General features: G+C 45.0%; 1 protein-coding gene across 1 annotated transcript; it reads left to right on the forward strand.

Annotated features, from left to right (window-relative positions):
- The first annotated feature begins 458 nt into the window (after positions 1-458).
- Positions 459-7,756, forward strand: idh3g (isocitrate dehydrogenase (NAD(+)) 3 non-catalytic subunit gamma). The gene is made up of 13 exons (XM_028994653.1): positions 459-566; positions 745-792; positions 1,281-1,292; positions 1,364-1,461; positions 4,622-4,737; positions 4,839-4,899; positions 5,063-5,195; positions 5,272-5,405; positions 6,201-6,303; positions 6,398-6,544; positions 6,627-6,721; positions 6,808-6,868; positions 6,946-7,756. The coding sequence occupies exons 1-13, from the start codon at positions 483-485 to the stop codon at positions 7,048-7,050; spliced, it is 1,197 nt and encodes a 398-aa protein (XP_028850486.1). The 5' UTR covers positions 459-482; the 3' UTR covers positions 7,051-7,756.
- Positions 7,757-17,230: the final 9,474 nt, after the last annotated feature.

The raw sequence follows: 17,230 nt of genomic DNA on the forward strand, positions 1-17,230 counted from the left end.
AACAGCTCAAACAATCCCCCAATCTAGACCCCCCCCCCAAAAATATATATATATATATACACACACACACACACACACGACAGCATATAATCGCCCCCACAATCAACTAAATAAAAATGAAAACCTCCACCCAGACATGAACTGTATCACCCAGGAACAGAAGGGAAACTCTTACTCTTGACCAGATCGAGAAAAGGACCCCAAATCTTTTTAAATGTCTTAAGGGAACCCCTAAGTGAAAATCTTATCCTTTCCAGTCATATTTCTATTTTTTCCCCCCACATCTTTTCCCTGCAACAGATTCAATCGCAAAACGTTCGACTCTGAAGCGCACTGGAATTAAAGTGAAAGCAGAAACACGGAGCATTTCCCCCTTTAGGCGTGAAAAAGTAGCTGTTGTGAGTGCGTTTGTTAGATTTTTAAACCGTGCAGCAGCGAGCTGCGTCGTCAGCTCTGGCCGGAAGTAGAACCCCCGTACCAAGATGGCGGCCTCCAGCGCGGCGCTTTCTCTCCCCAAGGTCTTCAGGCCCGTCCTGGGCCTCGGGCGTTCGGGAAATCCGGCCAAAGTAACCGGCGGCTCGATGCTTCATGCTACTGTTATATTAGTAACCGTGTAGCTTTAATACGATACCAGTCTAGATGGTTTATGCAATGTTTAGCTCAAGGTCAGTTAGCCGGTGGCTAACGTCGGCTAACAGTCAGCTGCCTCTTTTTAAAATTATGTTTGTGCCGTGTCCCTCCCAGGTTTGGGCTGCTGCTGCCAGCTGCCGCAGAGAGAAATCTACCTTTGTCGTAAGTGCGAGAATGAATGTGGCTGGAGAAATGATAACCGGATCCGAGGGGTCCAGACTCACAGGCTTGCAGATCACTTAAGACATTTTTATAGAAACCTTTAAACAGCCACGTCACGAACCTGCCAAGAGAACTGCGGCCAGTGTGACGGGACAAAAATAAGTGTGTGTTCTAGCCTTGGTGGGACGTCTTCGGTGCTGTTCTGTACTGGTGGTGCGGGTCGGGTTTAAACGGATAGCTCCTGTCCATGGGTGAAAGTAAGCTGGATCAATCCGGTGCCAAGATCTTGTTTGAGCACCATTAGGAATTCCAGACTTCCACCCATGTCCACAGTTTTCCGCCTCCAATCAGTCCCTTTGTAGAGTCTGCGGGGGGGACGGGACGGGAGTAGTGACTGTGGCCTGATCCGTCATTGCTCTCTTTCTCAACGGCTGATTTTGCTTCTCTCCTTCCATCTGTGATCCTGCAACAACGGAAAAAAAAACCAGGGGCGAATCATCGTAAGTACCGCACCGAACCCGCACATACAGAGTCCTCGCCTGTCCTTCATAAGCAGAATTCCTCTCCACAGCCTCCCCCTGCCAAATACGGCGGCAGACACACGGTCACACTGATCCCGGGAGATGGGATTGGACCCGAGCTGCTCAATCACGTGCGGGAGCTCTTCAGGTATGTTAACCTGTATGTTAACCGGTGTGTTAGATCCTCTGCTTGGGTGATAAAATGATAACGATTATTATTACATTTTCCTTGATAGAAAAAAGGTTTGAGAATTTACCCAAATACTGGTTTTCACAAAGTTTGCTTTTTCAGTGTTTTTAGCTCTTTTTGTCAGTTGTATGGCTGCAACAACGCATCGATTAAATTGATTGCTAAAAGAGTCGGCAACGAATTTCATAATCGGTTCGTTGTGTTGTGCGACGCGGAGACATTGATTATATATTAAAAAAAAAAGTTTTGTTGAGTGCGGCGAACATACTCGGTCTCTCTCGTGCACTGATGCCTGCAGAGTTCAGCGCCTTATTGACAGGGCGGAGCAAAAATACAAAATAAAAAAAAAAAAAAAAAGAGCGGAGGTAGAGAAAAGATACAAGGCCATATGGGCCATTGTTTTAAGGCGTGGTTTTACGCTAAATATGTTTTTTTATAAAAAGAAGCATTTCTAACGCCTGTTACCTGTGATCAACACAACACTCGGTACGTGGGCTGTGGCGCAGGCATCACGCGGGGTCTGTTTTAGCAGACGTCTGGCCTGCAATGCAACATGTCTGAACAAAGGGAGTGAGAGAGAGTAAGTGTGAGAGTTTGTGAATGTGTGCATCTGCAGTGTAGAGAACAATTCTGACATTCAAACAAATCATGTTAAATTTTCTCTTTTTTTTATGTTTTATTATTTATTGTTCTGGCAACTCAGGTGGCTGTTTTAAAAAAAAAAAAGTATATTTGGTGTTAAAACAGCTCAAGGAGCAACATGTTTTTTTGAGAAAAGGGTTGGAATTGAATGCTTTTATTTTTTAAATCCAATTCTCCGATTAATCAAAAACAATCGACAGATCAGTTTATTAAAATAATTTAAAAAAATTTTAAATCGTCAGTTGTTTCTGTGGTGTAGGTTTTTATAGGTTTTATAAAGGCTTTTTTTCACAATTACATCAAGTTTATGAAAAGAGTCAATATTTGCCGTGTTGGCCATTTTTTTGTTTTTTGTTTTTTTTTCCCCAAGATCTCTGCAAATTTGTGGGTTTTTGTTTGTCCACCCGCCTTTTGCGGATTGACCACAAATTCTCAATTGGATTAAGTTCCAGGGAGTTTCCAGGTCATGGACCCAAAATTTCAAGGTTTTGTTCCCAGAGCCACTTAGTTCTTGCTTTGGCCCTATGGCACGGTGCTCCATCATGCGGGAAAAGGCATCACTTTTCACCAAACTGTTCTTGGACGGTTGGGAGGAATTGCTGTTGGAGGATGTTTTGGTACTATTCTTTGTTCATGGCTGTGTTGTGTTGGCACGAGACAGGACCGATGGTAGCTGTCACCTTTTCTTCTCCGGACAGTCATTTTTCCAGATGCCCCAAACAATCGGAAAGGGGCTTCAACAGAGAAAATTGCTCTACCTCAGACCTCAGCAGTCACGTCCCTGTACTTTTTGCAGAATATCAGTCTGTCCTTGATGTTTTTCTTGGAGTAAAAGTGGCTTCTTTGCTGCCCTTTTTAACACCAGGCCATCCTTCAAAAGTCTTCACCTCACTTTGCATGAAGACGCCCTCACACCTGCCTGCTGCCATTCCTGAGCAAGCTCTGCACTGGTGGCACCCCGATCATCTTTAGGAGAAGGTCCTGGCGCTTTCGTGGGAACCTCAAAGCCTTCTCCACAACACTTGAACCTCTCTCCTTGAAGATTTTGATAAATGGTTGATTTAGTGCAGTAGTCTAACTCAACTTCGGGTCGGTGGCAGGAAGTCAGATGTTGCTCGTGAATTTGATGGTCTCAGTGTCATCAGCTGACTTGCATCAAGACACAGAACTACTGGCAAAGTTCATGACAGACCCAGGAGTGGAGCCCCACGAGTGACCGACCGCAATGGTGACCAGAACCTAAGGACCTACGCACTTAGACATCGTTATGCAACTCCCACACAGCTACAGGCCCGATTACGAGATGCGAGGGGTACCAGGGTTTCCAGACAAACCGTTCGCAACCGACTCCACTGCTTTGGCTTGAATGCCAGACGACTGTTGCAGGTAACTCAACTGACACCAAGACACCACCATGAACATCACATCAATGATGCTGAAGAAGGTGAGGTGACCGATACACTGAGGTCAGCGTGGTCCCCAGAGTTTGCTTTGGTGGAGGAGGTGCTACAGTCTGGGCACCAGTCAGCGCAAAACAGATTTGGTTATTGTACATGGCTCAGTCACTGCATGTTCTTACCTCAGAGACATCATAGAACCCATCTTCATCCCCCCATTCCAGCAGTACACCCCCAACTTTCTGTTCATGGATGATAATGCTCCACCACATCGTGGCAGGATTGTCACAACTCAACTTCAGCAAGTTGGAGTGCCATCAATGTCCCCTGACCTGAACCCCATAGAGCTTGCCTGGGACCAGTTGAAGCAGAGACTGGATGATCGTACCCCACCCCCACGTGACCTGGCTGAACTGCGTGTAGCTCTTGTGGAAGAGTGGAACAACATCTTGAGGCTGGTGAGGAGCGCGAGACGTCGCTGTCAAGCGGTCATTGTGAAAAATGGTGGAAACGCCCACTACTGACATTGTCAGTACTGACTATCCCTGTTATTGTCTAAATTTTGGGGTAATAAATATTAAACTAATGAAAATGGTGTTTTTTTTTTTTTTTTTTTTTTTTCTCATACATTATTAGTAATATCAAAAGGGGACTATTACTTATTTCATTAAAATTATGAGCAAAAAGGAAAATAGTAAATAACAATATCCATAACTGAGAAGTGTCTATTGATATCAAGGAGTATTTCACTCAGTTCTGGGGTGGTAGTAGCCTAGCGGGTAACGCACTCGCCTATGAACCAGGAGACCCAGGTTCAAATCCCACTTAATACCATTGTGTCCCTGAACAAGACACTTAACCCTGAGTGTCTCCAGGAGGGGGACTGTCCCTGTAACTACTGATTGTAAGTCGCTCTGGATAAGGGTGTCTGATAAATGCTGCAAATGTAATGTCTTACTTCAGTTAGCTGAAAGTAAGCTCCTTGGTGAAGTGCTTGGTTTGTTCTGTTGGTGACTGCGTCTCATATTCGGAACCATGGCCACAAGCAGCTCCTCATTTCTGTCTTTTCCACTCTGAAGGTTCAGCTGTGTCCCTGTTGACTTTGAAGTGGTGAACGTGAACTCCTCTGTGGCCACCGAGGATGACATCCACAACGCCATCACCGCCATCCGCCGCAACGGGGTCGCGCTAAAAGGTCAGTCCATTTTAGAATGGTGACGGCGCGTGCTACGCTGCCTGTGGGTACGGCCCCGGTTCATGCTCTTTAATGCAGCGTTTACTCTGCGCTGTCTGCAGGCAACATAGAGACCAACCATAATATGCCGCCATCTCATAAATCCAGGAACAACCTTTTACGGTAAGATTTCTGAATCTGGCAGTCGTCTCCGCATTCTGATGTAATTCTCCCAGCTGCAGGTGTTTCCAAAAATGAGATCCCAAGAAAATGTGCTTTTTATACCTCTGTGGCTGCACAACCGAGGCACGAAAATGGAAGGTGACGTGGACTTCCTCTGTTTCAGCACAAGTCTGGACCTCTTTGCCAACATGATGCACTGTCAGTCCCTCCCCGGCGTGCAGACGCGCCACAAGAACATCGACATCATCATCATCCGAGAGAACACCGAGGGCGAGTACAGCAGTCTGGAACACGAGGTTGGCGCCGCGCTCGCTGTCCGCCTCGCCTGCCCGTCCCCGGTCCCCTCTAACCTCCTGCCCTCCCTCTTGTCAGAGTGTCTCCGGAGTGGTGGAGAGCCTGAAGATCATAACGAGGTACAACTCCCTCCGAATCGCTGACTACGCCTTCAGGCTGGCGCGGGAGAAGGGCCGCCGCAGGGTCACGGCCGTCCACAAGGCCAACATCATGTGAGTCCTGCTGAAACCGCCGAGACCCGTCTCCTGTACGACAAGCCTGTTCCCGGAGCCCCGGCTGCGCGCAGTTAGGTGCATTTCCCGTATTTCCGCTTACTCGTCCAAGCCTGTTTTCCCCTCGTGTACTTGGTTTGGTGCAGGACGACACACTTTCACATACTGCAGCATAAAGTGTGAAATTTCATGAAATGACTGACCTCATAACCGAAAAACTGATGTTTTACAATAAAAAAGTAAAAAGTATATATATGTATTTTTTAACGGCCCATTTTTTGCTTTTACTGTTGGTCTTCTAATACTGTATCGGAAGTCTCTTTCTGAAATTCAGCCACTTTGATCCGGTCCCACAATGAGATTTCCCAGGACGCGTAGTTTCACCGTCTGTAGCTTTAAATGCTAATGAGGAGGAGAGCGGCCTATAGAAGTTGATCATCAACACCATTCACCAACCACAACGTTTGATGCAGATAGGAAGTCGTGTCGGCGTTTTTCCAGAAAAAATAAATCCCTTCACGATGATATAAGGCGACAAATTCCAGATCCAACCGTCTGAGCTGCCACTCTCTGAACGGTGAAGCTCTTTATACATATCGCCATTTCTAGCCACTGTAGGACCATAGACAGGCTAAGGGAACTCGTATTAATGTTAAATCATCTCACATTTTCATATCAGGGGACCATTAGTTGAATTCCAATACATGGCTGAATAAAACATCAGCTAAATACCATCTTCTGTTTATAGTAAAACTGGTTGCTTCAGTTGCTGATGGTGTTTTCCCGGACCTACAGGAAGCTGGCAGACGGCCTGTTCCTGCAGTGCTGTAAAGAAGTGGCCTCCGGATATCCTGATATCCAGTTCGACAGCATGATCGTCGACAACACGACTATGCAGGTACCCGAGCCGAGACCGTTCATGGTTACTAGACATAGAGAGAACAGCCTTTAAAACTGTCCTGTTTTTAAAAAAAAAAAAAAAAAAAAAAAAGCTTGTTTCGAAGCCACACCAGTTTGATGTTATGGTGATGCCCAACCTGTATGGGAATGTGGTGAGCAATGTCTGCGCTGGACTGGTTGGTGGACCCGGTTTAGTCCCTGGGGCGAACTACGGCACCAACTATGCCGTGTTTGAGACGGTGAGTACAGCAATAGTGCCCGTCCTGGACTCGTCTTGGAGATGCTACCGAGTGTGAGAACTACTACTCCTCCTTTTCCCAGGCTACCAGGAACACCGGGAAGAGCATTGCTGATAAGAACATCGCCAACCCCACAGCCATGCTGCTCGCCAGCTGCCTCATGCTGGACCATCTCAGGTGACCACAGAGGTCCTTATCCCAATTATTACACTACTAATAGTAGCTTTTTTTTTTAACCTTGTGTTGTCATTTCCTTCTTCCAGGCTCCATGATTATGCAAACATGATCCGAGGCGCGGTCCTGACCACCATGAATGAGACGAGAGTAAGAGTCCTTATTTCTATTGAAGATTGCCGTGCAGTTGAGCTGTTGTCATTTCTGCCCGTTTCTCTCTGGTGTAGTTGCACACCGCTGACATCGGGGGGCAGGGCACCACTTCGGAGGTGGTCCAGTCGGTCATGAAGAACATCCAGAGCGGCGGCCCCCTCACCACTGAGCAGATCTGACCGCTGCACAGGTAGCTTCACGGTACCCCTCACACAGCCGACAGTCCACGTTCTACAGACAGAAGACGTCGGTTTCCCTCCTCCCCTCCCGCCGCCGATCCTCTGCGTGGTTTCTGACACCTTGACATTCCAGCGCTCGAAAGAAGCACAGCGTTGTTTTATATGTGGTGGTTATATTAAAATAATATATTAAAAGGCTTATTATACCTTTATTTTAACCATGCATTTCAAGTCACATGTTCGGGGGGGAAAAGGGGTCTGTCTCTGTTACTCTGGTTCTATAAATTCTATTTATTCTCATGCGGCACCCTGACTATTAAAAGAAATCCAAAATTATGACTCTTTGTTGTTGTAGAGTGTAAGACAGAGTTGGACGCATACAGAAAGATGCTATAATAACTGTACATTTCCTCTTATTTTCTCCTTCCGGCATGTTTTTGCAGTACATGATGATGAATTTCACTTCACAGTAAATGGTAGTGAAGCCCATTATACGAGGTGCTTGAGATTCTGTAGTTGTTCATCATTAAAAGGTGAAGGAGGGTTTCTTTGCTGTTTGGCCTCCACATGTTTTCTGCCTTTAGACCATTTCCTTTTTTCACAAGCCTTTATGGAACATTTTCTAACATTTCAATGTTGAAATGTCCTGTTATCTGATGCTTTGGTGCGAGGGAGATGTAAAAATTAAACAAAGTTTCATGATTAATCTTTTCCAAGAGTTCCTCACTAGATGGCGTCAGAGCCCCCGGCCGATGCGGGAACATCAGTCATGCCACACAGGCCGCTCTGCTGTAACGGTTCCCCGAGATAAGAACTTCTAACGTGTGCCGGGCTGTAATGAGAGCGCCGCGTTCCGGCTACTCGGGTCTCCTCGTGTTCTCACCAGATGTCAGATTATACATTAATGCAGCTAAGAGCACGTAACCTTCAGCAAATGGGCCTGAAAACGTCTGATAAGAGCCGAAAATCTCTGATCACAGCTGCTCAGTGGGGTCGCTTGAACGCATTAACTTTTAATGTGGTTCTTTTTTTTTTTTTTTTTTTTTTTTTTTTTTTTTAATACGTGCAGCCAGGGACGCCCCTTTAGCCTACTTCCTAATAAAAGCTTCTGTCCAGCTGTGGGCCCCTGAAATTTTTATAACCTTTCACCCCGTTATCAGCAGCGCTGAGCACAGCACGTAGATCAAAACTCGAATATACAAGTCAATGTATGAGGCACACATTTAATCTGAATCTGTCCATTTCCTCTGTAAGAAGGTAATTCAGTGTATGGTTGGCTTGAACCTGTGTCTGTTGCAAAGAAAAGTGCATAGTTGTTTTTTTTTTTTTTTTTAATGTTTTATTTGTGATTTGTCAACAACAAACAAATAACAGCACCCACCACCTTCAGCCCCACCCGTCAAACAGCAAATAGAAGAAAAATAAAATTAAAAAAAAGGGAGGGGGGGGAGCAGTCTCCTCTCCTCTCAGTGCAATAGTATTTTACTTTGATGATTTAACATGATCAATAAATGGTGACCATATCTCCTTGAACTTTTCCTGACGATTAGCTTGACTGCACGCAGTTTTTCCAACTGCAACATGGAGAGCATTTCCTTAATCCAACCATTGAAAGAGGGGGGCTTGTCTGATTTCCACAGCAGAAGAATAAGTCTTCTGGCCATTAATGAGGCGAAAGCTACCACCTTGGCTTGAGATATCGTAAGAATTCTATCTGGAGGGGGACCCCAAAAATAGAGAAAGTGTATAGTTTTAATTGAAAGTCTTGTTCTGATGAGAGCAATGGAACATGCCCCCAAACGCATTTGGACAAAAGTGTCAATTTGTGATGATCAAACTAAACGAAAGCTCCTGAGCAGCAGATGAGCTGCATTAACATCTTGTGTCTGAGGCAAGATGGTGAGAAAAGCTTCAGATGTGAGTTCTGTCCTCCTATGAATGTATTTGCATGTTGGGTAAACAGAATGGGAATCTTCCAGAAGGAGGGAACCTGGAACGTCCAGTCCAGCGGTGATGAAGCCCCGCAGTATTACTGTGTTTATTAATGTGTTTACTTCACGTTCAGCCCTGTGTCTGGATCTGTATTTGTCAGAGAATGGATCCAGAGAGACTTCAAGTTCAGATGCTGCTTGCCACTGATCTTTACTTTACTTTATTTTGCAGATGCTTTTATCCAAAGCGACTTACAGGAGGAAGACACCAGCAATTCTCGTTCGATTTCTATAGATTTTGAGTTTACAAAAACTAAGAGCCCTGATAAGGCTGAACTTGTCAGAAAAAAGCATGCTCGGGGATTGTTAAGTGCTAGACAAAAGAAAATTTTATTTTATATATATATATATATATATATTATTTTGTGCAGTGTGTGTGTATGTGTGTGTGTTAGATTCGTCTGAAATACTTTTTGAACAAGTGGGTTTTCACCTGCTTCTTAAAGGTGGTAGTAGTCTCGGCTAGTCCGGGCAGGTGTTTCCACCGGCCAGGGACAACAAAGGAGAATAGAGTTGATTGGAATTGGAGACCCCGTGAAGAGGGAATTTTCAGTCTCATTTCATTTGCAGGAGTGTAGCTAGGTAGTATTGTATTGATATAGGAGGGTGCAGCATCAAGGATTTGAACTCAGCCCGTTTTGGATAGGTTGAGTTGGAGGTGTCGCTCAGACCTCCATGCCGATATGTTGCTATAGTGGCATCTTCTGGTGGGAAAGACAAATAGAGCTGGGTGTCATCAGCGTAAGAGTGATAAGAGAAGCCATGTGATTGGATGATGTGACCAATTGAGCGAGTGTATATTGAGAATACAAGGGGGCCAAGGACAGAGCCTTGTGGAACCCCTGTGGTTACCCTAGAGAGGACAGATGTCTCACCTCCCCATGATACCTTGAAAGACCTGTCGTGAAGATAAGACGTGAACCAATTTAGTACGGTTCCTGTATCTCCTAAATCTGAGAGTGTGGTGAGAAGAATTTCATGATTAACTGTGTTGAAGGCCGAAGGCAGCAGATAGATCAAGTAGGATAAGGACAGATGATCTGCGGGCAGCTCTTGCAGATCTTTATGAGACATCGAGGACGTTCTTCAGCTACAGAGGGATTCAATCACAATAGTACAGTGATTTACTTTCTAAGTATATATAATTATACACAGTATAAAGAGTTCTGTTTGGTTAAATATATGAACTGCTATGTTATATATGGCTGCAGGAAGCCTGATCATGCCTGGTTTAGGCAAAACTGCATTGGTGAATTCCAGGTACTAGACATCTCCTGTCGACCTCCGGTTGAAATTAAAATGGCGTGGTCATTTCTGTCTGTAGTTCTTTCCTCGTAAAGCTGCGCATGTGCGACACAGGTTTTATAAGGACATTTTACTTTAGGCCCAATGGCAAATAAAACCCGCTCGTAAATTAAATCATAAAAATAACCCTTTATACACAAAATAACAAGAAGAAACGTTGTGGTCTCTTTAAAAAAAAAAAAACGATGGTAAGAGGCTGCTTATCCCGAGCTTCTTTTTTTCTCTCCTGAAATATGGGAGCTCTGCAGAGTGGTTTGAGTTTTCAGCCTTTTGACACACGAGGTGAGCTGATATTTATGGCAGGAGTTGGATCACACACACACACACACACACACACACACCAGCAGCAGAAGCAGCAGCCCGTCTTCACTCCTTCACGGCTCATTTCCTTCTTTTTTAAACTGTCTACACTTCCAAAGGGTCATTTCCTTTCCAGACTTGCCGGGCCATCGTTTAGCGTAATTTAATAAACGACTGTTCCCCTGTCACCCCGACTCCGCCCCCAACTGGCCTGAGCCTGGAGCCCTGTCGCATCTCTGTGTGCATCTCTATGCATCTCTGCCAGCGGTTTCGGAGTCCCGGCCACGTATCTCATCGTTCTCAGCGTGCCGTTTAAAGGCTCTGATGGGGGGTTTGCCTTATAAGAGCATGTTTCCATCTTTCCCCTGAGGGACGGGCCCCCTGGAGCCCGGCAGCCGGTGTCACTGTGTGATTGGTCCCGCATGTACATCTCTCAGGCTGGGGCGATAATCTTGGTGGTGGGCTGCCCGGACCAAACGACATCTTGCGGCCGTTGTTGGTCTGCCGTCTGTTTCAGGCACGATAGCAGGCCCGTGCTGAGAAGATGACAAACGGTGACACTTTCTCCTGCTCCGACTTTCCATCCACAGACCAAAGCTGCCTTACGTCAAGCAGGACAACCTACATAACACAGCAGTGAGGTCACCACTCCCCAGCTCAGAGCTGAGCGGCGTGGATGAGAGCCAGGCCCACCCCCTGACCTCTCAGTCTTCAGGAGCAGCATACGTGTTTCATGCTCCATTTGTTCTGTCCTTCTAAAGTCTTGCACAGCACAGTGCATGGTGGGTATAGAAGACAGACCAGACCAATCGTGCAGGTTGATTTCATGCCTGCAACGTAGACTTCGTCGTCACCTAGTACTGCATTTGTTGAGCTCCAACACATTTTGTAGCTCCAGGTGGTGTTATCTGCTCCTTGACCTCTCATTAAGTGACTTTTCGCGTGAAGTTTCAAGCCACCTCCTGGTCTCCTTTCCTCTCCCTATGCTCTTTATGTTGAAGAAACATAAGAATATTCCAAGAAACGCCACAGTTGTATTCTGACTGCAGAATGAGCGCCGCTCTGTTCATCATCAGTGCCACTTTGGGACGTGGTTGTGCGACTGGCGCCAAGTGTAGGCGACTAAAGCCCAGCTGTCTTACCCTCAGGCCGATGGGTACATGCTCAGAGTGAAATTACGTTTTTCTGAATAAACGTTTTCATGAAACGCTTGTGTGCTTTCAAATTGAGGAAGCAGGGAGAGGGAGAGTAAAATTAATCTTTTATTCCAAGAAATGCCATGGTTGTGCCCCTCTGTGTCACTTTGTGCGACTGGCCTAAACCTAGTCATCTTATTCTCAGGCCAGAACTTGGCAGAGTGCAGAGTAAATGCACCCAGTTAAATTAAATATTAATCACAACTTTTTTTTTTTATCAATGACTGCACAGTGCTGCACATCGCCGCATGAAAAGTGATGGCCTGATGATGTGGAACTGCTTGTTGTTTTCACGATTTGACTCGGGGGCATTAATGGGCAGGACATCCTGCTGCTTGGTGTGGTAACATGTCTGTCTTGTGATTCTGCAACACCCCCCCCCCCCCCCCCCCCCCCTTTCAATTATTGATCCCCTGCAGGGGGAGGCCTGACGGTCATAATGAGGCTCTTGTAGAAAAACGCTTCATCTGATCTCCCTTGCCAAGACCACGCCCACATCCTCAGAAACCCAAGACAATAATTCATCCTCGGTTCCGTGGGAGAGCACAAAAATGGCATTAGCTCAAAGACCCACGGCTAATTTTACTGCCCCCCCAAAGCGTCTCCTTTGTCTCCACCCCCCATGATTCTCCATTATTTAAGCACATTTAATACTCTGCTGGGACTCTGCAGTACACATCATTAAAGCCTAATGTCCCGCCATCGGCCTGAGTAGTGCACTCTTCTGAAAATGCTGAAGTTTGCCTTCCACGATGTGTTCTTTCTGCTGCTGGCGCGGACGTTGCCAGCGTAACACTACACGCGCTGTTTAGATAGCAGAGCTCAAACACAGCTGGATTGCGGCATCCACTATTGAAAAACCTGCGATGGACCAAGTTCGAGGCTTTCAGCTTGTTTAATTCGGACTAGGCCTGTGTGTGCCAAGGGCCCCGAAATAATCTAAACGTTGAGCAAATTCTGAACCCCTCAAGGCCAGAACATGCTGCGCATGCTGCAAAAATGCGCCACTGCAGGACGTCCCCATAAACAAGAACGGGGAAACCAATGGTGTTGTGCACCAAAACAGGCCTTGGTGAGGTGACATGTCCCTGTCACAATCACATACTGTCCACAGAGGTGCAACCAGTGTTCCTCAGAAGAATATGTCTGAAGGAACTGTCAGAAGAAACACACTACAGTAACAAAGTCAACAATGAAACTGCATACTGTTTGCAAACTAAAGAAATGTAACGTGGAGGTTCAGGGTGTCACTGAGTAGCAATTCCAGTAAAAGGTGATAAGGGTTTAGTCATTTGTTTTGTTGACATTTAAAGTCCTATAGATCCTATATAAACAAGGTTGGTACATACATGAAATGTATTACGTATTGATGTATAAATGTATTCTGTCCAGATTACAGTATTTAGAATACAGTTACTTTCCTTAAAAAGAGAATACTTTTAGAGTACACCTGCTGCAATATATTTTTTCTGCTTTTAGCTTCACATTGATGATGATTGCTTGACCGACCATTCACATAACCATTCAGAGATCATGGTAATGGACGACAACAGAGCAATTAGTCCACTTGATTTATTTGCGGGGTTCTACAAAACAGAGATGTTACACTTTATCAAATTTGTGTTGAAATATTCCATCAAGTCCCAAAGCAGTTGCTGTCAAAAACAAATGGTGTTTTTTGACTTTTTCTGGTTTCACACCAGCACCATTGGGTTTAAAAGAACAAAAACAAACTGATGGCCATCGGGCCATTTCCATCCACTTTTCCAGATGGGGCTCATGATCAAACTGATGGTGTCCATGGTGGGGTGGTGTTTCAGTGTGCTGCACAGCATAAGATGAGCTGAGTAGAAGAGCTGAGTAGAGCTCTTGGTTGGAGCTCATGACCCGTTGGTGACCATCTGAAGGCTCTCCTGTTCTGTGAGAAGTTGGTCACTCTCGAGAGGTTCTCAGACCCTTCGCGCATGTTCCGTTTTGGTGATCTGTTCTACCACAAGTCTATTCTGAGATGTTATTTTACTCTATGAAGAGTTGAGGGTGAGATTTGTTTTCTGATCAACATGTTGCCAGACTTACATTACCAGTGTGGTCTTGATGTGACACTGTAAACACAGCCGGGGTTAATCCTCACATAAATATTTTAGTAACTGTAATCCAGGAGGGATAGTGTTCTTATTTCTTTCTTTTCTTCTGACAGAAGGAACAGTAGAATCCACTATGCATCTCACTCGGTACATTTGAGGAGATTTTGGACAATAAAATAAGCGTAAGTGTTGATATTTAAATGCTGATGTGTGCTGTAGTCCCCAGTTGTAGCTGCACAACAGTGCATGCACTGCCCTGCAGACAGTGGATTGAAACGAACAAATAGCAAGGAGCCCAATTACTATGATCAGTATGTTTCAGATCTTCACTGATGCATTTTTAAATCATCTCGCCTGTGTTTCAGAAGCGTCAAATTATCGGCCTACATCAAGCAAATAAAAGAACTAAGGAGGTTGCTGAAACGATACAAATGCATTAAGAATCGGCCAATGCCTGCAACCAAACCTTTGGACCTAAACAGTGCAAAGACTGGACTCTGAGTCATGTGGTCTGACAGGTCCAGAATGACCCGGTTCTAGAGTGACAGAATGATGCGGTCAAGGAAGCGGCCCCATAATCAGAAAGTTGCCAGGCAAGTGAAAGAAAACAATGCTTCACCAGAACCTGGTGGTACATGTAACATTTAAACAAAGTTACATAAATTGCAATGATGCAGCATGTTTGGTAAATGTCAATTATGGAGGGAAGAGAGACGCCGATGATCTTCTCACCTGTCCTGTGGTGTAGGGATTTGTGGTCCGACGCAGTGCGGTTCCCAAACCAGACAGTGATACAGCTGGTCAGAATGCTCTCAATAGTCCCTCTAGAAGGTGGTGAGGATGGGCGTACCTCAGCCTCTGCAGGAAGTAGGGTTGAGTGAAAAGTGAGTGAGTGAGTGATGAGTTGCCAGAAATGACAGGAACTGAACAGAGGACTTGACATTTCTGGTGGCACCAACTACTGCAGCATTACTACTAGTGAGGGGAGTGTTGACAACTCCAGGTCAACAGCCTCTAATCAGAGCATGAGACATTAACCCTTAACCCTTAACTCTTGGATAATCTCGTTTGGGCACTGAGGCATTTTTTTAATCTTCCAGGCAGATACAGTCTGTCTCTCAGACAGAGGCGGTCCCATCCTCTCCTTCACTCTTTCCTCACTGCACCTCCAGTGCCAACCCTGGAACAAACAGATCCATCGCTGTGGCCATAATTAAATTAAGACAGCAAATTGCTTTCCACACCCACTCAGACGACCATGTTTTGTAGGACACCAGGTGCCGTTCAAACTCAGCAATCGACCAACACAACTGAGCTGTTGGGGCAGTGATGGCCCAGCGGGTACGGAAGGTTGGAAGGTTGCCGGTCCGAAGGTGCCACTGAGGTGCCACTGAGCAAAATACCGTCCGCACACACTGCTCCCTGGGCGCCTGTCATGGCTGCCCACTGCTCACTCAGGGTGATGGGTTAAATGCACATTTCCTTGTGTCACAGTGTGCTGTTTGCTGCGCTTCACAATCACTTCACTTTCACTAGTAGTTAAAAATCCATTATGTTCTAATGTCATGGCTCCTTATTTATACCAGTATATATTTATAAACCCCACTTTATACCAGCGTGTCCCTGGGCAAGACACTTAACCCTGGGTGTCCAGGGGGGACTGTCCTTGTAACTACTGACTGTGAGTCGCTTACAATCAGTAAATGTAAAATGAAATTCCAACCATGAAACTGAGCTTTAATAGCATGTATTTAGATGTCCCTATAGCTGAAGAGCACTGGATGTAATTTGTTTGTAATGCACCTCTATAGCATCCCCTCTATCTCCCCCAGCTTTCAGCACACCAAAAAACAGAGACTTCATTATTTCCATCTGCAGTTTAGTGTGTGAGTGTGTCTGTCTTTTCATTTCAGGTAATAGAGCTCAGTTCAAAGACTGAACTAGAAGGATTTTCCTCCCTCATTCATTCCGGCTCCCTCTCTTCCCCCCATCTCCTCCTGGAATAAGAGCAATATAGACATGTGTTTCTCTATTACCTCACACACACACACACACGCACACACACACACACACACACAATGTGAAATGGCTGCATTAGCATGCCTTAATATGACATGTAACTCTAGACATGTATTCATTTGATGGAAATATCGTTTCCATTCTGTTGTAATCATCGTGTTCAGATTAAGAGTTTTCGGACGATAAACGATAAAATTAATCAGCTTCAATCAGAAAAATCACAAAATTCAAAATTCATGTGCTAGGTTCTGCATGAAAACAAAAATTAATCTCAGTATTTACATTACAGTGTGTGGAGAGTGTGAAATATATATCATGCAATTTAGTTATCCATTTCTGAACAGAGAAATTTCATATAATATTGAAACATGAACACAACATTCAGAGAGCTTCATCCACAACATTTCATGTCTAATACAGTAACTGTTCCACAGCCATCTCCAAAAATAAACGAAGAAATTCCAAACTGTCAGCAAATTAATTACACATTTTCCAAAGGATATTATATTTAATATCATGTGGTTACACGCGTATGCGCTGTCAGTCACTAGGAATGGGGTGACGTCACTTGGTTTGTGGCAGAAAATTAAATCATGTTCAACTTTTCAAGCGCAGAGCGAACGCCAGCCAATCAAATCCGTTTATGCAAATTCATTTATTTATGCCATTCATTCAGGTTTATTGCAGGTTAAACGTAGCCAAGAATCAAGGTCAGGGTCACGTGGAATTTGGAGTCTATCCCAGCAATCATCAGACGCAGGGTAGGTACAACCCTGGACAGTCCATCACACACACAGACCAATATAATAATACTAGGCTCTATTTCTGAACTAGCTAATAAAGCAGAAGTCCCTCTGTCCCTCTTGTATTCCTGCACCTTTCATTAATTTCCATATATCATGTTATAGATTGTTATATTTGGTTATTTTGGTCGCACTTGATTTACTGCCTCACCAGTTCTTCCTGCTTTACTGTGTACAGGAGAATAAAGAGCAGGCACATGACAAAAGAGATCGTTGGTGGATCATGACCAGCGTTTGTTCTGTTTTTTTGTTCTCGTCCCTGTTCATCTCATGCTATTTTATTTCACTATTGTCTCAGTTTCTGTGATGATGTCCCCTTTATTCCTTTTTCTTGAGCAAACAACACACCATTCAACACTTTCTGCTCCAGTGGAAGACATGAAGAGTGCAGAAATAAAGCTGCAGGGCGTGAGCAAAACAGTTGCAGCTTGTTCAGCGTCTTTCTGGTCAAAATGCTGTTTTCTATCATGCAAACTTGGTGC

The sequence above is a fragment of the Denticeps clupeoides genome, chromosome 10 (genome assembly GCF_900700375.1).
Source record: "Denticeps clupeoides chromosome 10, fDenClu1.1, whole genome shotgun sequence".
NCBI lineage: Eukaryota > Metazoa > Chordata > Actinopteri > Clupeiformes > Denticipitidae > Denticeps > Denticeps clupeoides.